This window comes from Bombina bombina, chromosome 6, assembly GCF_027579735.1.
Source record: "Bombina bombina isolate aBomBom1 chromosome 6, aBomBom1.pri, whole genome shotgun sequence".
NCBI classification, from domain to species: Eukaryota; Metazoa; Chordata; class Amphibia; order Anura; family Bombinatoridae; genus Bombina; species Bombina bombina.
The window spans coordinates 661578980-661605453 of record NC_069504.1 but is presented as its reverse complement, the minus strand read 5'-3'; the positions used below and the strand labels follow the sequence as shown (position 1 = coordinate 661605453).

Sequence of the window (26474 nt, the reverse complement as noted above, 5' to 3'; positions counted from 1 at the left end):
CAAGATCCGCATACCAAAACCTGTGAGGCCATGCCGGAGCTATTAGCAGAACAAACGAGCATTCCCTCAGAATCTTGGAGATTACTCTTGGAAGAAGAACTAGAGGCGGAAAGATATAGGCAGGATGATACTTCCAAGGAAGTGATAATGCATCCACTGCCTCCGCCTGAGGATCCCGGGATCTGGACAGATACCTGGGAAGTTTCTTGTTTAGATGAGAGGCCATCAGATCTATCTCTGGGAGCCCCCACATTTGAACAATCTGAAGAAATACCTCTGGGTGAAGAGACCATTTGCCCGGATGCAACGTTTGGCGACTGAGATAATCCGCTTCCCAATTGTCTACACCTGGGATATGAACCGCAGAGATTAGACAGGAGCTGGATTCCGCCCAAACCAAAATTCGAGATACTTCTTTCATAGCCAGAGGACTGTGAGTCCCTCCTTGATGATTGATGTATGCCACAGTTGTGACATTGTCTGTCTGAAAACAAATGAACGATTCTCTCTTCAGAAGAGGCCAAAACTGAAGAGCTCTGAAAATTGCACGGAGTTCCAAAATATTGATCGGTAATCTCACCTCCTGAGATTCCCAAACTCCTTGTGCCGTCAGAGATCCCCACACAGCTCCCCAACCTGTGAGACTTGCATCTGTTGAAATTACAGTCCAGGTCGGAAGAACAAAAGAAGCCCCCTGAATTAAACGATGGTGATCTGTCCACCACGTTAGAGAGTGTCGAACAATCGGTTTTAAAGATATTAATTGATATATCTTCGTGTAATCCCTGCACCATTGGTTCAGCATACAGAGCTGAAGAGGTCGCATGTGAAAACGAGCAAAGGGGATCGCGTCCGATGCAGCAGTCATAAGACCTAGAATTTCCATGCATAAGGCTACCGAAGGGAATGATTGAGACTGAAGGTTTCGACAAGCTGTAATCAATTTTAGACGTCTCTTGTCTGTTAAAGACAGAGTCATGGACACTGAATCTATCTGGAAACCCAGAAAGGTTACCCTTGTTTGAGGAATCAAAGAACTTTTTGGTAAATTGATCCTCCAACCATGATCTTGAAGAAACAACACAAGTCGATTCGTATGAGACTCTGCTAAATGTAAAGACTGAGCAAGTACCAAGATATCGTCCAAATAAGGAAATACCACAATACCCTGTTCTCTGATTACAGACAGAAGGGCACCGAGAATCTTTGTGAAAATTCTTGGAGCTGTAGCAAGGCCAAACGGTAGAGCCACAAATTGGTAATGCTTGTCTAGAAAAGAGAATCTCAGGAACTGATAATGATCTGGATGAATCGGAATATGCAGATATGCATCCTGTAAATCTATTGTGGACATATAATTCCCTTGCTGAACAAAAGGCAATATAGTCCTTACAGTTACCATCTTGAACGTTGGTATCCTTACATAACGATTCAATAATTTTAGATCCAGAACTGGTCTGAAGGAATTCTCCTTCTTTGGTACAATGAAGAGATTTGAATAAAACCCCATCCCCTGTTCCGGAACTGGAACTGGCATAATTACTCCAGCCAACTCTAGATCTGAAACACAATTCAGAAATGCTTGAGCTTTCACTGGATTTACTGGGACACGGGAAAGAAAAAATCTCTTTGCAGGAGGTCTCATCTTGAAACCAATTCTGTACCCTTCTGAAACAATGTTCTGAATCCAAAGATTGTGAACAGAATTGATCCAAATTTCTTTGAAAAAACGTAACCTGCCCCCTACCAGCTGAACTGGAATGAGGGCCGTACCTTCATGTGAACTTAGAAGCAGGCTTTGCCTTTCTAGCAGGCTTGGATTTATTCCAGACTGGAGATGGTTTCCAAACTGAAACTGCTCCTGAGGACGAAGGATCAGGCTTTTGTTCTTTGTTGAAACGAAAGGAACGAAAACGATTGTTAGCCCTGTTTTTACCTTTAGATTTTTTATCCTGTGGTAAAAAAGTTCCTTTCCCACCAGTAACAGTTGAAATAATAGAATCCAACTGAGAACCAAATAATTTGTTTCCCTGGAAAGAAATGGAAAGTAGAGTTGATTTAGAAGCCATATCAGCATTCCAAGTCTTAAGCCATAAAGCTCTTCTGGCTAAGATAGCCAGAGACATAAACCTAACATTACCTCTAATAATATCAAAAATGGCATCACAGATAAAATTATTAGCATGCTGGAGAAGAATAATAATATCATGAGAATCACGATTTGTTACTTGTTGCGCTAGAGTTTCCAACCAAAAAGTTGAAGCTGCAGCAACATCAGCCAATGATATAGCAGGTCTAAGAAGATTACCTGAACACAGATAAGCTTTTCTTAGAAAAGATTCAATTTTTCTATCTAAAGGATCCTTAAACGAGGTACCATCTGACGTAGGAATGGTAGTACGTTTAGCAAGGGTAGAAATAGCCCCATCAACTTTAGGGATTTTGTCCCAAAATTCTAACCTGTCAGGCGGAACAGGATATAATTGCTTAAAACGTTCAGAAGGAGTAAATGAATTACCCAATTTATCCCATTCTTTGGAAATTACTGCAGAAATAGCATTAGGAACAGGAAAAACTTCTGGAATAACCGCAGGAGCTTTAAAAACCTTATCCAAACGTATAGAATTAGTATCAAGAGGACTAGAATCCTCTATTTCTAAAGCAATTAGTACTTCTTTAAGTAAAGAGCGAATAAATTCCATCTTAAATAAATATGAAGATTTATCAGCATCAATCTCTGAGATAGAATCCTCTGAACCAGAAGAGTCCAAAGAATCAGAATGATGGTGTTCATTTAAAAATTCATCTGTAGAGAGAGAAGATTTAAAAGACTTTTTACGTTTACTAGAAGGAGAAATAACAGACAAAGCCTTCTTTATGGATTCAGAAACAAAATCTCTTATGTTATCAGGAACATTCTGCACCTTAGATGTTGAGGGAACTGCAACAGGCAATGGTACATTACTAAAGGAAATATTATCTGCTTTAACAAGTTTGTCATGACAATTATTACAAACAACAGCTGGAGGAATAACTACCAAAAGTTTACAGCAGATACACTTAGCTTTGGTAGATCCAGCAGGCAGTGATTTTCCTGTAGTATCTTCTGGCTCAGATGCAACGTGAGACATCTTGCAATATGTAAGAGAAAAAACAACATATAAAGCAAAATAGATCAAATTCCTTATAAGACAGTTTCAGGAATGGGAAAGAATGCCAAATATCAAGCTTCTAGCAACCAGAAGCAAATGAAAAATGAGACTGAAATAATGTGGAGACAAAAGCGACGCCCATATTTTTTAGCGCCAAATAAGACGCCCACATTATTTGGCGCCTAAATGCTTTTGGCGCCAAAAATGACGCCACATCCGGAACGCCGACATTTTTGGCGCAAAATAACGTCAAAAAATGACGCAACTTCCGGCGACACGTATGACGCCGGAAACGGAAAAGAATTTTTGCGCCAAAAAAGTCCGCGCCAAGAATGACGCAATAAAATGAAGCATTTTCAGCCCCCGCGAGCCTAACAGCCCACAGGGAAAAAAGTCAAATTTTTGAGGTAAGAAAAAATATGATAATTCAATGCATAATCCCAAATATGAAACTGACTGTCTGAAAATAAGGAAAGTTGAACATTCTGAGTCAAGGCAAATAAATGTTTGAATACATATATTTAGAACTTTATAAATAAAGTGCCCAACCATAGCTTAGAGTGTCACAGAAAATAAGACTTACTTACCCCAGGACACTCATCTACATGTTTGTAGAAAGCCAAACCAGTACTGAAACGAGAATCAGTAGAGGTAATGGTAAATATAAGAGTATATCGTCGATCTGAAAAGGGAGGTAAGAGATGAATCTCTACGACCGATAACAGAGAACCTTATGAAATAGACCCCGTAGAAGGAGATCACTGCATTCAATAGGCAATACTCTCTTCACATCCCTCTGACATTCACTGCACGCTGAGAGGAAAACCGGGCTCCAACTTGCTGCGGAGCGCATATCAACGTAGAATCTAGCACAAACTTACTTCACCACCTCCCTTGGAGGCAAAGTTTGTAAAACTGATTTGTGGGTGTGGTGAGGGGTGTATTTATAGGCATTTTAAGGTTTGGGAAACTTTGCCCCTCCTGGTAGGAATGTATATCCCATACGTCACTAGCTCATGGACTCTTGTTAATTACATGAAAGAAACAATAACCAAAAACACTGACACCAACAATAAACCAACATAATACACAACAAAACAAAAAAAAAAAAAAAGGGGGATCCTCCCCATTCCAACAATTCTCTCAGATAGCCAAATGTTGGTACTTATTTTGCAATGTTAACTGGTGAAATGTCTGAAATTCTTGTAGTGGAGCTATAATTTGTTTTTGTATCTCCCGCGGCTGTGATAGTAAAAATTTCTCCCATTTCATCATAAGTTTTTCTAATTTACTCTCTAAGAAGATCTGCGGATCCTTAATATCTAATGCTAATTGAATGAGCATATTTTTGTTAAATGTAGATATACTTGGTGCTTTATTCGCTTTCCAGTTTCTCAAGATTAATTGTCTCGCTACCAGGATTGCTGTATTAGCTAGCTTCTTATTTTGTACCTCTTTCTCTTGAATGAGAAATATAACCTGCTCTTTCTTTAACTTAATCTTATTTGGGAGAAATCTATTGAGCCAATATTCTATTTTACACCAAAACTGATAGATCTTAGGGCAGGAGTAGAAGGCGTGAATCAGATCTGCTTCTAATAAACCGCATCTTGTACATTTCATTGCTATTGCCTTTTTCCATCTTGACATAGAGAGCGGAGTCAAGTACGCTCTGTTCAATAACTTAATATGGGACTCTCTAAATGAAATTTCCTGCGAATACTCTGAGATCAGTGATAGACTATTTATGAAATGCTCCCTACTTAAATAACTAAAATTTCCACACCATTTATCAAATAACAGTGATACTTTAGCTTCAAAAGAGACAATATTTCTATATAGTAGGGAAATAGAATGATTCCCTGACCGGTAGCAAAACAATAGCCTGATGAAACGGCACTCAGTCGAGAAACGCGTTGCTAAGCAACACTTTTATATGTTTTAATAAAGTGTATATGTTATTTTAAGTCTTGCTCTGGACTTGTTATTATTTCCCGTTGTTGGAGTGAACCGCCTGGTTGGTCTCTGAGCCTAGTGCCAGATTTCTACATTGCTGATCGGTTCCTGTTGGCGTTCCTGAGAGGTGATTAGCATCAGGATTGGAGCCTCATTTTGGATACCATCTGCTTCAGCCACTGTGAGTCAGCCGAACGGCTCAGAAGTTTCGGCTTGCACGATATTGCACTGCTTGTGCAACTCTGCTTGTGAGTACCTGGAACATATTGTGTATTCGTAGTCTGTCTCTGTTTGGAATTTGCTGCACCAAGAGCGCCTCTCGTCTTTTGTCTTTTAGGACTGTTTCTTCTTTTTATGAAATGCTCCCTACTTAAATAACTAAAATTTCCACACCATTTATCAAATAACAGTGATACTTTATCTTTAGCTTCAAAAGAGACAATATTTCTATATAGTAGGGAAATAGAATGATTCCCTGACCGGTAGATATTAATAATCGCATCTAGATTACTCAGGCTCGATTGATTAAACTCTGCTAATTTATTTGTATCAATGAAATGTCGAATTTGTAAGTAGGCAAAAAAGTGTTTGTTCTCCAGTTTAAATTCTTTGACCAACAAATTAAAGGGTTTAACCATGTTGGTCTGTGTATCCAGCAACTGCTTGACCCAGATTAAGCCCTTCTGAGCCCATTGACAAAAAACATATGATTCCATTCCACTTATAAAGTATGGATTCCCCCTTATAGGCAGGTATTGTGATATCTTGAAGTCTATTTGTAGTGACTGACATTTTTTTCCATGCTACAATTATGTTATGGATTGTATATTTAAAGCTGGATCTATCAGCTGATTTTAATATTGGGGAATGTAATAGAGCTTTGAGAGATATTGGCGCTATTGCTATTTCCTCATTTTGATAATTAGATAGATATTCTGCACCCGTTATCCAATCCAAAGCTATTTTTGCTAAACATGTCCAGTTATATACTTTTAGATTAGGCAGGGCGAACCCCGCATCAGACCTTAAATAAGATAATTTTTTTAAACATATTCGTGGTTTTCCTTTCCCCAAAAAAAATATGGTACATTGCGAATTAAATTTTTTAAGATCCTTTGCCATTATGAAAGCTAGAATATTCTGCATAAGAAATAAAATCTTTGGAAAAATCATCATTTTAATAAGTAGTACTTTAGCTGAGGTATTTTTTCCCAATTTTTCAAATTGTCAATACATTTTTCCCATACAGGTGTATAATTCAAACTATACCAATCTTCTGGATTCTTAGACAGTAATATCCCTAAATACTTAATTTTTCCTAATGCTATTTTAAATGGATTATTCAACAAGCTATTTCTTTTTTTAATAATCCAAAGGATCTCAGACTTATTTAGATTGATTTGGTATCCTGAGAATTTACTAAATTCCCCAATTAAATCGATGATACGTGGAATGTTGACCCTAGAATTGGATATATAGAAGAGAATGTCATCTGCGTACATCGAGAGTACAACTTTTTTAATTCCCAATATCACCCCTTCCAATCTGTCCCTACAACTGATGGCCAGTGGTTCTAGTGAGATATTGAAGAGTAGTGGTGATAGTGGGCAACCCTGCCTTGTTCCTTTTTGAAGTGTTAGACCTGGAGAACTTAGTCCATTTACAGTAATATATGAAATAGGGTCTTGATAAATCAATTTAACATAATTGTTAAAGTTGCCCACTATCCCAAAACTATCCAATGCTGCAAAGAGATGATCCCATGTTATACTATCGAAAGCTTTTTCCGCATCCACTGTTAACAAAGCAAAATCTAAATAGTTTTTTATTTTATTACAACTGCTCACCTTTGCAGCTTGTTCCAATAGAAACATGGCCGTTCTAATGTTTTTTTGAGAAGTCCTACCTGGAATAAATCCAGTTTGATCTGTATGTATGATTTCTCCTATGATTTTCTTGAGTCTGTTCGCCATAATGCTTGCAATAATTTTGTAATCCACGTTTAGTAGGGAGATTGGGCGATATGCTTCCATAGATTCTATGTCCTTATCTTTTTTATGTATTAATGTAATATTTGCTGAAGCAAAGTATTTGGAGGGTTTTTTTCCATCTAAAAAGTAGCTATTATATAGTCTCTCAAGTACACAGACAACATCCTCTTGCAATAGAGGGGCCTTACCATTTGGAGATTTTTTAATTACTGCTATTTCCTCCTTTGAGATCTCTTTATTTAAGAGTTCGCGTTGCTCATTATTGATCTTGGGAGTTTTAATTATGAAACTGTGCAGTTATATCCTTGGGGGAGGTATATCTTATATCCTTGACCTTGATAGCTCCAATAAAATTATTCCTCTTTTTACTTTTAGTTAAATTCGCTAGTGATTTAGGTAATTTTGGTGAGAATCTATTGAATTTTGCCTGATTACTTATATCAGACTTTGATAATTGTTGGTTAAAAAAAGATTCTCTCTCTGTTTTAGCTTTCTGATAGTTAGCCCAATTTGACTTATTCTGATTTTCTAAGTATCTTGCATATTGATTTTTTAACTGATTAGCTAATTGGGTTTCCCTTCTAACTAAGCTTCTAACTAAGCTCTTTTTTGTAGCTATCATGTAGGCTTTAATTTGGCCTCTAAAAAAATCCTTTGCTGATTCCCAGAAAATCTCTGTTTTTGCAAGGTAGTTCTTATTAAAATATAGAAATTCCCTCCATTTGGATTGCATCCAATTTCTAAATTGTATATTGGAGACAAGATATGAGGGAAAAAAACCCTGATCTCTTAAGTTGTTTTGATCTATCTTGCTTGAGTTCTAATGAAATAATTGCATGATCTGAGAATACTATATTGGCAATATCTGTCACAATTTCGGTACCCAGAAGGGATTCACTAATTAAAAATATATCTATTGGTGAGAAATTTTGATGTGTCTTGGATTCACACGTAAACGCTCTCTCGTCAGGATGCTGGAGTCTCCATACATCCTTTAGTTTCAGACTATTAGTGAATTTAGCTAAGCTTTCTGCTTCTTTTCTATATCTGCTCGTTTGAGAATATTTCAAACGGTCTAGATATGGATTAAATACACTGTTAAAATCCCCCCCAACTACTAATTCAGCATCTATAAAGTTAATAAGTTTAGTAAAAAGATCCTTCCAAAAAGAAGGACAGAATTCGTTCGGAGCATAGATATTACAGATACACAGATTATGATCTTGAGTAGTTACATTAAGTATTAGATATCTCCCTTCTTTATCTGTTAAACAAGATTTTATCTTATATTCCAATTTTTTGTTAAAAAGACAGGCCACACCTCTTTTCCTACCAACTGCCGGAGCAGCTACCACCTCACCAATCCATCCCAATTTTAGTTTGGCACCTTCATATTCATTCAAATGTGTCTCTTGTAAAAGAGCTATATCTGGGGTGGATTTTTTAAGTTGATATACTATTCTTTTTCTTTTGATAGGTGAGGTTATGCCCCCCACATTCCACGATAGAATTTTAACTGAGTTTTTCATTTAACCAGAAAATAAAATATCCCATAATACACAATGTACTTTATAAAATCAGAGATATAGCGTGGGAGGAGGAAGGGGAGGAGGAAGAGAGAGAGAGAGAGAGAAAAAAAAAAGGACACGACAATTATACAATGACTCATACACATATAATATCAGCTTGTTTTTTTTTTCCTGATTATTACCTGGCTTTACTTAGCGTTCTTAATTTCACTATTCCTTGGCTTTTTGAATAAATTGCCTAGCTTCTTCAATATTGTCTATTAATATAGTCTCAGAGTTCTGCCATATTTTAAGTCTGGCTGGATAAATCATTGTGACCTTAATCCCTAGCTCAATTGCCTGCGTGCATAGAGGTGACATCTCCTTTCTTTTGTTTACAGTTTCAGAGGAGAAGTCTTGGAATATTAAAATCTTATTATTATTCAGTGTAAATGGGGTGGCTTTACGAAACAGCAGGAAGAGTTTATGTTTGTCCTGAAAATCTAAAAAATTCGTTATAATTGGTCTCTTTGCAATATTCGGGGCGTCTTTTTTGATTGATCCCACTCTATGCACTCTCTCAATTTTTAAGGGGAGTTGATCTTCGGGAAACCCCAAGGCTCTAGGTATAATAAGTGAAATAAGTTCCATAATATTCACATATTCCTGAGATTCTGGTATACCCACAAACCTCAGATTATTCCTTCTAGCTCTGTCCTCTAGATCATCAATTTGCATTTGTAGGGTGTGAATTATTTTAGATTGAGACTCTAGGGTGGTTTGTTGACTAAATTGTAGGTCATCAATATCAGATATCCTATTTTCCATTTCTGTAAGCCTATTGGCAAACTGACTTTGTTAGATAGAGAAGTTATCTATTTCTTTATATTGTCAAATTGGGGCAAAACAATGTCAGAGATTTGCTGGACTAAACTTTCTGTGTTAATCTGTTGTGTTCTATTAGGGCTTCTGTCCCTTGCTTCTAAATCTGCAGTGCCTATACTGCTACAAGGTTTTCTCTCTTTAAGTTGCTTGGGTGGCATATTTTCTCCCGTGTTTTTAGTACTAACTAAAAATCTATCCATTGACTATAAGGGGAAATGCCCAGTGTAATTATTGTGATCGTGAGATAGAGAAGGAAAAGAGAAAAAAAAAAAAAAAAAAAAGAAGAGGTACTTGGCGTCGCTTGTGTGGGCGTTAAAGGTTGTGACACTTGGGGAGAATTGGATGGCATATCCTGGTTCTCTTCAGATTGAGAATCATCCTTAGGCACACTTTCTTTACCTAAAATATGCTTTTTACAGTGTAAGGCCCTTTCAGTACAAGAGGTACACAATGTAAGAGGGGGTTCCACAATGGCTTCTAAACACATAGAGCAATGAGATTCCTCAATGTCAGACATGTTGAACAGACTAGTAATAAACACAATAGTCAAACACTTTATTTAATGATTACATTTTTTGTAAAGCATGTACTGCGCCTTTATGAAATAAAAAAAGCGCACACATTTTCCAAAACTGCTTCAAAACATTAATTTACCCTTAAAAATTAACTACACCTAATCAATGGCTCCAAAAATTATTGCACTCCAAGTATAAAGGGAGAAATTAACTTCTAAAAGGTATTTATTCACACAAATATGTTAGATTTGACAAAGATAACCCCTGCACCTACCTGCCCCCAGGGTACTGCAAAATGACTAACGATCCGGTTAACAGAACACCAGTCTAGGCTCAACCGGAGCTACTGCCTGCTGCCTTCTCAGCCAGAGTAAAGTGCGCGTCTGAGCGCATGAAATTAAGCCCCGCCCATCATGTCCGATGATCGTATAGGCCTTAACAACCGCATGGTGAAGCGTTTTAAAGTATAAGCCATGTGGATCTATAAAACCCCTAAGTACCTCAAAACGTGGCCCAACTGTTATAAACAATAAAAACGTTAAGCAAATTGCCTCTCCCAATGTCTCTTTATAATGCGTTTATCCATTATAATGTTTGCCCAATATGTCATATACATTAAATTAAGCATAGGTTACTCAGTAATACCCTTCTTTTACAGGTCTACTGCTTACCCCTTCCCTTGCAGGGAAATAAATGTCAGCCAGTTCTGATATACCAAGTCTCTTCAGAAAAAAAGGGCTGCACATACCTCAATGCTGCTTGTAGCATGAAACCGTTCTCCACACTGAAGATGTCTCTTGTATTACCTTGTGGGAACCAACATGGATCTTGGTTACAGCTGCTAAAATCATCAACCTCAGGGCAGAAATCTTCTTCCATATCCCCCTGAGGGAAATAGTACTCACCGGTACCATTTAAAATAAAAAAACTTCTTGATTGAAGAAACTAAAACTAACACCTCACTTTACCTCTTCCTAGTATAACACAGGCAAAGAGAATGAATGGGGGTGGAGAGAAGGGAGGAGCTATATATACAGCTCTGCTGTGGTGCCCTTTGCCACTTCCTGTTAGCAGGAGGATAATATCCCACAAGGATTAAATCCGTGGACTCGTCGTATCTTGTAGAAGAAATAATAATAAGGGCAGCAACTTTTATTTAAATATGAGGGAGGCGCAGTGAGAATTATGTCCCACAAGTTCCCTTTGATTAAAAGCCACCAATGCTCTACTGAAGAGACTGAATGGACTACAGCTACACCCTGGAGGAAAAACAGCACATAGTAGTACTGCAAATAAAATAATAAAATCTTGATTGAAGAATCTTTCCAGCACCTAACTTTACAACTTCCTTACTCTAACGTAGGCAAAGAGAATGACTGGGGTTGGAGGGAAGGGTGGTGATATTTAACAGCTTTGCTGTGTTGCTCTTTGCCGCCTCCTGCTGGCCAGGAGCTGAATATCCCAATAGTAATTAGATGATTTGTGGACTCACCATGTCATTAGAAAGAAAAATTATATATTTTGAAACCTTGCAATAATCCCCAAAAGGTAACACTGAGATGCGCTCGAAAAACAGAATTTATGCTTACCTGATAAATTACTTTCTCTTGTTGTGTATCCAGTCCACGGATTCATCCTTTACTTGTGGGATATTCTCCTTCCCTACAGGAAGTGGCAAAGAGAGCACACAGCAGAGCTGTCCATATAGCTCCCCCTCTAGCTCCACCCCCCCAGTCATTCGACCAAAGGTTAGGAAGAAAAAGGAGAAACCATAGGGTGCAGTGGTGACTGTAGTTTAAATCAAAAATTTTTACATGACTCAATTGCCAGGGCGGGCCGTGGACTGGATACACCACAAGAGAAAGTAATTTATCAGGTAAGCATAAATTCTGTTTTCTCTTGTAAGGTGTATCCAGTCCACGGATTCATCCTTTACTTGTGGGATACCAATACCAAAGCTTTAGGACACGGATGAAGGGAGGGAACAAGACAGGTACCTTAAACAGAAGGCACCACTGCTTGCAAAACCTTTCTCCCAAAAATAGCCTCCGAAGAAGCAAAAGTATCGAATTTGTAAAATTTGGAAAAAGTATGCAGTGAAGACGAAGTCGCTGCCTTACAAATCTGTTCAACAGAAGCCTCATTTTTAAAAGCCCATGTGGAAGCCACTGCTCTGGTAGAATGAGCAGTAACAGTTTCAGGAGGCTGCTGGCCAGCAGTCTCATAGGCCAAACGGATGATGCTTTTCAGCAAAAAGGAAAGAGGTAGCAATCGCTTTCTGACCTCTCCTCTTACCAGAATAGATAACAAACAAGGAAGATGTTTGTCTGAAATCCTTAGTTGCTTGTAAATAGAACTTTAAGATTGTGTAACAGACGTTCCTTCTTCGTAGAAGGATTAGGACACAGAGAAGGAACAACTATTTTCTGGTTAATATTCTTGTTAGAAACAACTTTAGGAAGAAAACCAGGTTTGGTACGCAAAACTACCTTATCTGCGTGGAACACCAGGTAAGGTGAATCACACTGCAAGGCAGATAATTCTGAGACTCTTCGAGCAGAAGAGATAGCTACCAAAAACAAAACTTTCCAAGATGATAACTTAATATCTATGGAATGTAAAGGTTCAAACGGAACCCCCTTGAAGAACTGAAAGAACTAGATTTAGACTCCATGGCGGAGCCACGGGTTTATAAACGGGCTTGATTCTGACTAAAGCCTGAGTAAACGCTTGAACGTCTGGTACCTCTGCCAGACGCTTCTGTAAAAGGATAGACAGAGCAGATATCTGTCCTTTTAAGGAACTAGCTGACAATCCTTTCTCCAATCCTTCTTGGAGGAAAGACAATATCCTGGGAATCCTAATCTTACTCCATGAGTAACCCTTGGATTCACACCAACAAAGATATTTCCGCCATATCTTATGGTAGATTTTCCTGGTGACAGGCTTTCTAGCCTGAATCAGAGTATCTATAACTGACTCAGAGAAACCAAGCTTTGATAGAATTAAGCGTTCAATCTCCAAGCAGTCAGACGCAGAGAAATTAGATTTGGATGCTTGAACGGACCCTGTATTAGAAGATCCTGCCTCATCGGCAATGTCCATGGTGGGACAGATGACATGTCCACTAGGTCTGCATACCAAATGCTGCGTGGCCACGCAGGCGCTATCAGAAACACCGAAGCCTTCTCCTGCTTGATTCTGGCGACCAAACGAGGGAGAAGAGGAAACGGTGGAAAAACATAAGCCAGATTGAAGGACCAAGGCGCTGCTAGAGCATCTATCAATACCGCCTTGGGATCCCGGGACCTGGACCCGTAGAGAGGAAGTTTGGTGTTCTGACGAGACGCCATCAGATCCAACTCTGGGGTGCCCCAAAGCTGAGTCAGCTGGGCAAATACCTCCGGGTGGAGTTCCCACTCCCCCGGGTGAAAAGTCTGACGACTTAGAAAATCCGCCTCCCAGTTGTCTACTCCTGGGATGTGAATTGCTGAGAGATGGCAGGAGTGATTCTCCGCCCACCTGATTATTTTGGATACTTCCGTCATCGCTAGGGAACTCTTTGTTCCCCCCTGATGATTGACGTAAGCTACAGTCGTGATGCTGTCCGACTGAAATCTGATGAATTTGGCCGCAGCTAGTTGAGGCCATGCCTGAAGAGCGTTGAATATCGCCCTCAGTTCCAGAATGTTTATCGGGAGAAGAGTTTCTTCCCGAGACCATAAGCCCTGAGCTTTCAGGGAGTCCCAGACCGCACCCCAGCCTAACAGACTGGCGTCGGTCGTTACAATGATCCACTCTGGCCTGCGGAAACAAATTGCCTGAGACAGGTGATCCTGAGACAACCACCAGAGAAGAGAATCTCTGGTCTCCTGGTCCAACTGAATTTGATGAGACAAATCTGCATAATCCCCATTCCACTGTTTGAGCATGCATAGTTGCAGTGGTCTGAGGTGTATCCGAGCAAAAGGGACTATGTCCATTGCAGCTACCATTAATCCGATTGTCTCCAATCGGATTAATGAGCTACAGATGGCCGGGGAATGGAATGAAGAGGTCGGCAAGTAGTTAAGAGTTTTAATTTTCTGACCTCCGTCAGAAATATTTTCATTTCTACCCAGTCTACTAGAGTCCCTAGGAAGGGAACCCTTGTGAGAGGGGAAAGAGAACTCTTTTTGATGTTCACCTTCCACCCATGAGACCTCAGAAAGGCCAATACAATCGTCGTGTGAGACTTGGCTCTTTGGAAAGACGGCGCCTGAATTAAGATGTTGTCTAGGTAAGGCGCCACTGCTATGCCCCGCGGTCTTAGGACCGCCAGGAAGGACCCTAGCACCTTTGTGAAAATTCTGGGAGCAGTGGCTAAGCCGAAGGGAAGAGCCACAAACTGGTAATGCTTGTCCAGAAAAGCGAACCTGAGAAACTGGTGATGATCTTTGTGGATAGGAATGTGTAGGTATGCATCCTTTAGATCCACGGTAGTCATATATTGACCTTCCTGGATCATTGGTAAGATTGTCCGAATGGTCTCCATCTTGAATGATGGGACTCTGAGGAATCTGTTTAGAATTTTTAGATCCAGGATGGGTCTGAAAGTTCCCTCTTTTTTTGGGAAACACAAACAGGTTTGAGTAAAAACCCAACCCTTGTTCCGCAATTGGAACTGGGTGGATCACTCCCATTGTATATAGATCTTCTACACAGCGTAAAAACGCCTCTTTCTTTGTCTGATCTGTAGACAGACGAGAAATGTGGAACCTTCCCCTTGGAGGAGAGTCCTTGAATTCTAGAAGATATCCCTGGGATACAATCTCTAATGCTTAAGGATCGTTTACATCTCTTGCCCAGGCCTGAGCGAAGAGAGAGAGTCTGCCCCCTACTAGATCCGGTCCCGGATCGGGGGCTACCCCTTCATGGTGTCTTGGTGGCAGCTGCAGGCTTTTTGACCTGTTTACCCTTATTCCAGCCCTGGTAAGGTTTCCAGGTTGCCTTGGGCTGTGAAGCGTTACCCTCTTGCTTTGCAGCCGGAGAGGATGAAGCGCAGCCGTTCCTGAAATTACGAAAGGAACGAAAATTAGCTTTGTTCTTTGTCTTAAAGGGCTTGTCCTGAGGGAGAGCATGGCCTTTTCCCCCAGTGATTTCTGAAATAATCTCTTTCAATTCAGGCCCGAAGAGGGTCTTTCCTTTGAAAGGGATGTTCAAAAGCTTGGATTTAGACGACACATCGGCCGACCAGGACTTTAGCCATAGCGCCCTGCGCGCCAAAATGGCGAAACCTGAATTTTTCGCAGCTAACTTAGCTATTTGGAAAGCGGCGTCAGTGATAAAAGAATTAGCTAGCTTTAGAGCCTTAATTCTATCCATAATTTCCTCATATGAGGTCTCCGTCTGAAGCGTCTTCCAGCGCCTCAAACCAGAAAGCAGCTGCAGTAGTTACAGGAATAATGCAGGCAATAGGTTGGAGAAGAAAACCTTGTTGAACAAAAAATTTCTTAAGTAAACCCTCTAATTTTTTATCCATAGGGTCTTTAAAAGCACAACTGTCTTCAATTGGTATGGTTGTGCGTTTAGCAAGTGAAGAAACAGCCTCCTCCACCTTAGGGACCGTCTGCCACGAGTCCCGTATGGGGTCAGATATGGGGAACATTTTCTTAAAAACAGGAGGGGGAACAAAAGGGGACACCTGGTCTATCCCTCTCCCTAGTAACGATATCCACAATCCTCTTAGGGACCGGAAACGCATCAGTGTAAACAGGGACCTCTAGGTACTTGTCCATTTTACACAATTTCTCTGGGACAACCAAAGGGTCGCAGTCATCCAGAGTAGCTAATACCTCCCTGAGCAAAACGCGGAGGTGTTCTAGTTTAAATTTAAAAGCCAATGTATCTGAATCTGTCTGAGGAGGAACCCTTCCTGAATCAGAGACTTCTCCCTCAGACATCAAATCCCTTGCTCCCACTTCAGAGCGTTGTGAGGGTATATCAGATACAGCTACCAAAGCATCAGAATGCTCATAATCTGTTCTTAAAACGGAGCTATCACGCTTTGCAGGTAACACGGGCAGTTTAGATAAGAAAGCTGCAAGAGAATTATCTATGACTGCCGCTAAGTCTTGTAATGTAAAAGGGTTAGACGCACTAGAGGTACTAGGCGTCACTTGAGCAGGCATAACTGGTTGTGACACTTGGGTAGAGGCAGACGGGCTACCCTCGTTACCTTCAGTCTGAGAATCATCTTGGGCCACATTCTTAAGTGCAACAATATGATCTTTAAAGTGTATAGACATATCAGTACAAGTGGGACACATTCTGAGAGGGGGTTCCACCATGGCTTCTAAACACATTGAACAAGGATTTTCCTTGGTGTCAGACATGTTTAACAGACTAGTAGTATACACAAACAGGCTTGGAAATCACTTTAATCAAATAAAAAACACAATTTGAAAAAAACGTTACTGTGCCTTTAAGAGATAAAGGCACACAATTTTGCAAAACAGTGAAAAATGCAGTAATCCTTTTGAAATTTTCACAGTATGTACCTAAAGCCTTAGTAAGATTGCACCACTAGTAGCAAAACGATTAACCCCTTAATGCCCAAACCGGAGCAGCCTAAAGCCAACACCCGGTTAAAATTACTACAGCACCTTGCCACAGCACTGCTGTGGCCCTACCTGCCCTTAGGGACCAGAATTTGGGGAATATAGCTTCCTTTAGGCCCTCAAACAGCAGCAGGACCCTCCATGTGAAGCAGCATGAACTTCTATGTAATTCTAACTGCGCATCTGAGGCGCGAAAATAGGCCCCTCCCACTCTACTCCGGAGCTGTGAGGCCTAAGAAATCACTCCAAAGTGAATAAAAAATAGCCATGTGGGTAATAACCCCAGAAAGAACCCAAAAGGACTTTCAAAGTGTCTTTTTTCCTAAGAAAACAATTGATTGCCCTGATTAGTGTCAACCAGCATAATTAGCTCTGTAATGTAAGCATTCAATTCCTTACTAAGTCTCTGAACATAGCTTACCCTCCCCTCATGGGAATATTGTCAGTCTCTTCTAGCATTATCTCAGTCTTGTCTAGAAATAAATGACTGAACATACCTTATTGCAGTTCTCCTGCGAACTGTTCCCCCCAACTGATGTTTTCTGGTACTCCTCAGTCCTGTGTGGGAACAGCAGTGGATTTTAGTTACAACATGCTAAAATCATTTTCCTCTCAGCAGAAATCTTCATCACTTTTCTGCTAGAGAGTAAATAGTACAAACCGGTACCATTTAAAAACATAATTTATGTAAGAACTTACCTGATAAATTCATTTCTTTCATATTAGCAAGAGTCCATGAGCTAGTGACGTATGGGATATACATTCCTACCAGGAGGGGCAAAGTTTCCCAAACCTCAAAATGCCTATAAATACACCCCTCACCACACCCACAATTCAGTTTAACGAATAGCCAAGAAGTGGGGTGATAAGAAAGGAGCGAAAGCATCAAAAATAAGGAATTGGAATAATTGTGCTTTATACAAAAAAATCATAACCACCACAAAAAAAGGGTGGGCCTCATGGACTCTTGCTAATATGAAAGAAATGAATTTATCAGGTAAGTTCTTACATAAATTATGTTTTCTTTCATGTAATTAGCAAGAGTCCATGAGCTAGTGACGTATGGGATAATGAATACCCAAGATGTGGAACTTCCACGCAAGAGTCACTAGAGAGGGAGGGATAAAATAAAGACAGCCAATTCCACTGAAAAATAATAATAATCCACAACCCAAAACAAAAGTTTTTAATCTCAAAATAATGAAATTATAAGCAGAAGAATCAAACTGAAACAGCTGCCTGAAGTACTTTTCTACCAAAAACTGCTTCAAAAGAAGAAAACACATCAAAATGGTAGAATTTAGTAAAAGTATGCAAAGAAGACCAAGTTGCTGCTTTGCAAATCTGATCAACAGAAGCTTCATTCCTAAACGCCCAGGAAGTAGAAACTGACCTAGTAGAATGAGCCGTAATTCTTTGAGGCAGGGAATTACCAGACTCTACAGGGAGTGCAGAATTATTAGGCAAATGAGTATTTTGACCACATCATCCTCTTTATGCATGTTGTCTTACTCCAAGCTGTATAGGCTCGAAAGCCTACTACCAATTAAGCATATTAGGTGATGTGCATCTCTGTAATGAGAAGGGGTGTGGTCTAATGACATCAACACCCTATATCAGGTGTGTATAATTATTAGGCAACTTCCTTTCCTTTGGCAAAATGGGTCAAAAGAAGGACTTGACAGGCTCAGAAAATTCAAAAATAGTGAGATATCTTGCAGAGGGATGCAGCACTCTTAAAATTGCAAAGCTTCTGAAGCGTGATCATCGAACAATCAAGCGTTTCATTCAAAATAGTCAACAGGATCGCAAGAAGCGTGTGGAAAAACCAAGGCGCAAAATAACTGCCCATGAACTGAGAAAAGTCAAGCGTGCAGCTGCCAAGATGCCACTTGCCACCAGTTTGGCCATATTTCAGAGCTGCAACATCACTGGAGTGCCCAAAAGCACAAGGTGTGCAATACTCAGACATGGCCAAGGTAAGAAAGGCTAAAAGACGACCACCACTGAACAAGACACACAAGCTGAAACGTCAAGACTGGGCCAAGAAATATCTCAAGACTGATTTTTCTAATGTTTTATGGACTGATGAAATGAGAGTGAGTCTTGATGGGCCAGATGGATGGGCCCGTGGCTGGATTGGTAAAGGGCAGAGAGCTCCAGTCCGACTCAGACGCCAGCAAGGTGGAGGTGGAGTACTGGTTTGGGCTGGTATCATCAAAGATGAGCTTGTGGGGCCTTTTCGGGTTGAGGATGGAGTCAAGCTCAACTCCCAGTCCTACTGCCAGTTTCTGGAAGACACCTTCTTCAAGCAGTGGTACAGGAAGAAGTCTGCATCCTTCAAGAAAAACATGATTTTCATGCAGGACAATGCTCCATCACACGCGTCCAAGTACTCCACAGCGTGGCTGGCAAGAAAGGGTATAAAAGAAGAAAATCTAATGACATGGCCTCCTTGTTCACCTGATCTGAACCCCATTGAGAACCTGTGGTCCATCATCAAATGTGAGATTTACAAGGAGGGAAAACAGTACACCTCTCTGAACAGTGTCTGGGAGGCTGTGGTTGCTGCTGCACGCAATGTTGATGGTGAACAGATCAAAACACTGACAGAATCCATGGATGGCAGGCTTTTGAGTGTCCTTGCAAAGAAAGGTGGCTATATTGGTCACCGATTTGTTTTTGTTATGTTTTTGAATGTCAGAAATGTATATTTGTGAATGTTGAGATGTTATATTGGTTTCACTGGTAAAAATAAATAATTGAAATGGGTATATATTTGTTTTTTGTTAAGTTGCCTAATAATTATGCACAGTAATAGTCACCTGAACACACAGATATACCCCTAAAATAGCTATAACTAACAACAAACTAAAAACTACTTCCAAAACTATTCAGCTTTGATATTAATGAGTTTTTTGGGTTCATTGAGAACATGGTTGTATTTTTGAGGATTAATTTTATTATTGAACAACAACTTGCCTAATAATTCTGCACTCCCTGTACATAAGCATGATGAATCAAAGACTTTAACCAAGACGCCAAAGAAATGGCAGAGGCCTTCTGACCTTTTCTGGACCCAGAAAACATAACAAATAGACTAGAAGTCTTTCTAAAATCCTTAGTAGCTTCAACATAATATTTCAAAGCTCTTACTACATCCAAAGAATGTAAAGATCTCTCCTTTGAATTCTTAGGATTAGGACATAATAAAGGAACAACAATCTCTCTACTAATGTTGTTAGAATTCACAACCTTAGGTAAAAATTTAAATGAAGTTCGCAACACTGCCTTATCCTGATGAAAAATCAGAAAAGGAGATTCACAAGAAAGAGCAAATAACTCAGAAACTCTTCTAGCAGAAGAGATGGCCAAAAGGAACAGAACTTTCCAAGAAAGTAATTTAATGTCCAGAGAATGCATAGGTTCAAACGGAGGAGCTTGTAAAGCCCTCAGAACCAAATTAAGACTCCAAGGAGGAGAAATTGACTTAATGACAGGTTTGATACGAACCAAAGCCTGTACAAAACAATGAATATCAGGAAGAATAGCAATCTTTCTGTGAAAAAGAACAGAAAGAGCAGAGATTTGTCCTTTCAAGGAACTTGCAGACAAACCTTTATCCAAACCATCCTGAAGAAACTGTAGAATTCTAGAAATTCTGAACGAATGCCAGGAGAATTTATGAGAAGAACACCAAGAAATGTAAGCCTTCCAGACTCGATAATAAATCTTCCTAGACACAGATTTACGAGCCTGTAACATAGTATTAATTACTGAGTTAGAGAAACCTCTATGACTATGAATCAAGCGTTCAATTTCCATACCTTCAAATTTAATGATTTGAGATCCTGATGGAAAAAAGGGCCTTGAGATAGAAGGTCTGGTCTTAACAGAAGAGTCCAAGGTTGTCAACTGGCCATCCGAATGAGATCCGCATACCAAAACCTGTGAGGCCATGCTGGAGCCACCAGCAGCACAAACGAACGTTCCATTAGAATTTTGGAAATCACTTTTGGAAGAGGAACTAGAGGCGGAAAGATATAGGCAGGATGATAATTCCAAGGTAGCGACAACGCATCCACTGCCTCCGCCTGAGGGTCCCTGGATCTGGACAGATACCTGGGAAGTTTCTTGTTTAGATGAGAGGCCATCAGATCTATTTCTGGAAGACCCCAGATTTGAACAATCTGAAGAAATACCTCTGGGTGAAGGGACCATTCGCCCGGATGTAACGTCTGGCGACTGAGATAATCCGCTTCCCAATTGTCTACACCTGGGATGTGAAGCGCAGAAATTAGACAGGAGCTGGATTCCGCCCATACAAGTATCCGAGATACTTCTTTCATAGCCTGAAGACTGTGAGTCCCACCTTGATGATTGACATATGCCACGGTTGTGACATTGTCTGTCTGAAAGCAAATAAACGATTCTCTCTTCAGAAGAGGCCAGGACTGAAGAGCTCTGAAAATCGCACGGAGTTCCAAAATGTTGATTGGTAATCTCGCCTCCTGAGATTCCCAAACCCCCTGTGCTGTCAGAGATCCCCATACAGCTCCCCAACCTGATAGACTCGCATCTGTTGAGATCACAGTCCAGGTTGGGCGAACAAAGGAAGCCCCTTGAACTAAACGATGGTGATCTATCCACCACGTCAGAGAGTGTCGTACATTGGGATTTAAGGATATTAATTGTGATATCTTTGTATAATCCTTGCACCATTGGTTCAGCATACAAAGCTGAAGAGGTCGCATGTGAAAACGAGCAAAGGGGATCGCGTCCGATGCAGCAGTCATGAGACCTAGAATTTCCATGCACAAAGCTACCGAAGTGAATGATAGAGACTGAAGGTTTCGACAGGCTGAAACCAATTTCAGACGTCTCTTTTCTGTTAGAGACAAGGTCATGGACACTGAATCTATTTGAAAACCCAAAAAGGTTACCTTTGTCTGAGGAATCAACGAACTCTTTGATAAATTGATCCTCCAACCATGTTTTTGAAGAAACAACACAAGTTGATTCGTGTGAGATTCTGCAGAATCTAAAGACAGAGCAAGTACCAAGATATCGTCCAAATAAGGAAATACCGCAATACCCTGTTCTCTGATTACAGAGAGAAGGGCACCGAGAACCTTTGAAAAGATCCTTGGAGCTGTTGCTAGGCCAAACGGAAGGGCCACAAACTGGTAATGCTTGTCTAGAAAAGAGAATCTCAGAAACTGAAAGTGATCTGGATGAATCGGAATATGAAGATATGCATCCTGTAAATCTATTGTGGACATATAATGCCCTTGCTGAACAAAAGGCAGAATAGTCCTTATAGTTACCATTTTGAATGTTGGTATCCTTACATAACGATTCAATATCTTTAGATCCAGAACTGGTCTGAAGGAATTCTCCTTTGGTACAATGAATAGATTTGAGTAAAACCCCAGACCCTGTTCCAGAACTGGAACAGGCACAATTACCCCGGCTGACTCTAGATCTGAAACACATTTCAGAAATGCCTGAGCTTTCCCTGGGTTTATTGGAATGTGAGAGAGATAAAATCTCTTCGCAGGTGGCCTTACCATGAAACCTATTCTGTACCCTTGAGAAACAATGTTCTGAATCCAAAGACTGTGAATCGAATTGATCCAAATGTCTTTGAAAAATCGTAACCTTCCCCCTACCAGCTGAGCTGGAATGAGGGCCGCACCTTCATGTGGACTTGGGAGCTGGTTTTGACTTTCTAAAAGGCTTGGTTTTATTCCAGATTGGAGAAGGTTTCCAGACAGAAACCGTTCCTTTAGGGGAAGGGTCAGGCTTCTGTTCCTTATTCTGACTAAAGGAACGAAAACGATTAGCAGCCCTGTATTTACCTTTAGATTTTTTGTCCTGATGCAAAAATGTTCCTTTCCCCCCAGTAACAGTTGAAATAATAGAATCCAACTGGGAACCAAATAATTTATTACCTTGGAAAGAAAGAGCAAGCAAAGTTGATTTGGAAGACATATCTGCATTCCAAGTTTTAAGCCATAAAGCTCTTGTAGCTAAAATAGCTAAATACATATACCTGACATCAACTCTAATGATATCAAAGATGGCATCACAAATAAAGTTATTAGCACGTTGAAGGAGTTTAACAATGCTATGAGTATTATGGTCTGATACTTGTTGTGCTAAAGCCTCCAACCAAAAAGTGGAAGCGGCAGCAACATCAGCCAAAGAAATAGCAGGCCTAAGAAGATTACCTGAACATAAATAAGCTTTCCTCAGAAAGGATTCAATCTTCCTATCTAAAGGATCCTTAAAGGAAGTACTATCTGCCGTAGGAATAGTAGTACGTTTAGCAAGAGTAGAGATAGCCCCATCAACTTTAGGGATTTTGTCCCAAAACTCTAATCTATCAGATGGCACAGGATACAATTTCTTAAACCTTTGAGAAGGAGTAAATGAAGTACCCATATTATTCCATTCCCTAGAAATTACTTCAGAAATAGCATCAGGGACAGGAAAAACTTCTGGAATAACCATAGGAGGTTTAAAAACCAAATTTAAACGCTTAGTAGATTTAGTATCAAGAGGACTAGAATCCTCCATTTCTAAAGCGATTAAAACTTTTTTAAGTAAAGAGCGAATAAATTCCATCTTAAATAAATATGAAGATTTATCAGTGTCAATATCTGAGACAGAATCCTCTGAACCAGAAAAATCCTCATCAGAAACAGACAAATCAGAATTATGACGGTCATTTAAAATTTCATCTGAAAAATGAGAAGTTTTAAAAGACCTTTTACGTTTATTGGAAGGAGGAATAACAGACATAGCCTTCCTAATAGATTTAGAAACAAATTCTCTTATATTAACAGGAACATCCTGAGTATTAGATGTTGAGGGAACAGCAACAGGTAATGGTATATTACTAATGGAAATACTATTTGCATTAGCAAGTTTATCATGACATTCATCACAAACTACAGCCGGAGGAACAGTTACCAAAAGTTTACAACAAATACACTTAACTTTGGTAGAACCAGCATCAGGCAGCGTCTTTCCAGAAGTAGATTCTGATCCAGGGTCAATCTGAGACATCTTGCAATATGTAATAGAAAAAACAACATATAAAGCAAAATTATCAAATTCCTTAAATGACAGTTTCAGGAATGGGAAAGAATGCCAATGAACAAGCCTCTAGCAACCAGAAGCAATGAAAAATGAGACTGAAATAATGTGAAAAAAAGGTGGAGACAAAAATGACGCCCACATTTTTTAGCGCCAAAAAAGACACCCACATTATTGGCGGCTAAAAAATTTTTGCGCCAAGAATGACGCCACATCCGGAACGCCGACATTTTTGGCGCAAAACATCAAAAAAATGACATAATCACGAACAACTTCCGGCGTCAAGAATGACGCCGGAAATGACAACAGAAATTTTTGGGCCAAAAAAATCCGCGCCAAGAATGACGCAATAAATTGAAGCATTTTCAGCCCCCGCGAGCCTAACAGCCCACAGGGAAAAAAGTCAATTTGAAAACAATTTTTTAAGGTAAGAAAAAAATTGAATATTCATATGCATTAACCCAAATAATGAAACTGACTGTCTGAAATAAGGAATATTGATCGTCCTGAATCAAGGCAAATATAAGTTTAAGGACATATATTTAGAACTTTACATATAAAGTGCCCAACCATAGCTTAGAGTGTCACAAAAAAATAAGACTTACTTACCCCAGGACACTCATCTACATGATAGCCAAACCAGTACTGAAACGAGAATCAGTAGAGGTCATGGTATATAAGAGTATATCGTCGATCTGAAAAGGGAGGTAAGAGATGAATCTCTACGACCGATAACAGAGAACCTATGAAATAGATCCCGTAGAAGGAGACCATTGAATTCAAATAGGCAATACTCCTTCACATCCCTCTGACATTCTGCACTCTGAGAGGAAAACCGGGCTCCAGCCTGCTGCGAAGCGCATATCAACGAAGAATCTAGCACAAACTTACTTCACCACCTCCACGGGAGGCAAAGTTTGTAAAACTGAATTGTGGGTGTGGTGAGGGGTGTATTTATAGGCATTTTGAGGTTTGGGAAACTTTGCCCCTCCTGGTAGGAATGTATATCCCATACGTCACTAGCTCATGGACTCTTGCTAATTACATGAAAGAAATAAACTTTTGATTGAAGATAATAAAAACTACAATTCTAACACCACATTCACTTTACCCTCCCGAGAGAAACCCTAGTGCTTAGAGCCGGCAAAGAGAATGACTGGGGGGTGGAGCTAGAGGGGGAGCTATATGGACAGCTCTGCTGTGTGCTCTCTTTGCCACTTCCTGTAGGGAAGGAGAATATCCCACAAGTAAAGGATGAATCCGTGGACTGGATACACCTTACAAGAGAAACAAATGTTTATTCTGATCGTTTCCTCAATGTGCTATTGCTGCTTTAGGTGTGCTACTCCGATCTGCAGAACAAATATACTGCACAACAAGTGGGAGCACACTAACTAATGCCAAATTAACGTTAGGAGCACGCTTACATAGTGCTGGGCAGGAAAGAATTAATATATACTGTAAAACTAAATATTCTACAAAAATACTTCTATCGAAATAATTCATAAAATAAACAGTCCATCACAAGAGGTTCCCAGCACACTTATCTCCTGAACAAATAATACAAATTCACACTAAGACTAAAAATGTGTAGTGATGTAAGCTGTCTCTAATAAAGTTGTGCCCTGGCTATGATGTACTGTGTCAAAAGAACTGTACCTACTAATAGCCGGTAGGCTATGTGAGTGGAAGTGATTCTGTACTTTCACAGACTACACCCACTGTACAGAGATCTTATCCACTGCAGAAATGCCGGCTTTCAGTAGAGAGCTTATCAATTGCTGTGTACGTCATAGAGGATCACTGTAAGGAGCATCTTGATGACCCAACAGGAGGCGGCAAGAGGGAACGATCCTTGTGACACCTGTGGCAGGCTTGCGACTAAGTTCATCACCGGGAGTAACTACTCTAATCTCAAATATCCCCTCTATCATTCTGTAGCAGCTCTCTGAGGGGAAAAGGGCCTCAAATCACTCTGAGGAGCCTTCTCTAGGAATCTGGAACCCATCAATTCTTCACCCACCTCCTGAAAGGCAAAGATTAGAGGTGGGAGGGATTAAGTACACTTTTAATTTTGGGAATATTTGCCTCTTCCTAGAGGCCAGGAGTTGAATCCCAAGAGTATTGGGCTCATGTACTCTCACCATATTATGAAAGAAAAAACTGAAAAGAACGTAATTAACATGGCCAGTTTAAATATAGCAAAAAAGAACAGGAAGTGTTTAATATATGTGTGATTTGTCCTTAGTACTAGCCTTTTATTTATTAACTAAATATCTGAAACTGTCTGGTGTGATGTAACACTATATAAAGGGAAATAGATGCAGGAGTGCCCCTTTAGACCTCTCTCAACTTGACACTATTAAAAGTTTTAGGCTACAAATTCTAAAATAATGATAATTTTATTTTACAAATACTTGGTAAATAAGTCCTGCACTGCAGAACAGTTCAACTAAATTAAATAAACATTATATAAATTAGTGTGGGTATTTTAGACTGGTGATCATAGGGTTTGGGAGGGAAAAAATAGTTACCTGACAGGGGTGGTGGGTAGTGTGTGACCTTTGGCTTCTTCTTCCCGACGGACTTCACATACACGAACAAACACAGATGTGGAAGTTTCTTTGCTGCTTATGGATAAAACAAAGTATTTAAAAAAAAAAGTTAAATGCAGATTTAATAGTGTTTATGTAGTTTAGTATGTAGTATTTAATATGTACAAAAGTAGGAATTCATGTTGAAATTGCTATATATATTTGTTCAT

General features: G+C 39.8%; 1 protein-coding gene across 3 annotated transcripts in view; it reads right to left on the bottom strand.

Annotated features, from left to right (window-relative positions):
* The window catches only part of LOC128663412 (TP53-binding protein 1), an 816604-nt gene that overhangs the window by 498471 nt on the left and 291659 nt on the right, over positions 1–26474 (bottom strand). For 2 of the 3 annotated variants that reach the window (XM_053717733.1, XM_053717734.1), the window contains exon 6: positions 26245–26340. In XM_053717733.1, the coding sequence (XP_053573708.1) occupies positions 26245–26340 (96 nt within the window). The remainder of the gene's footprint in view (positions 1–26244; positions 26341–26474) is intronic. The other variant, XM_053717732.1, reaches the window with a different exon arrangement.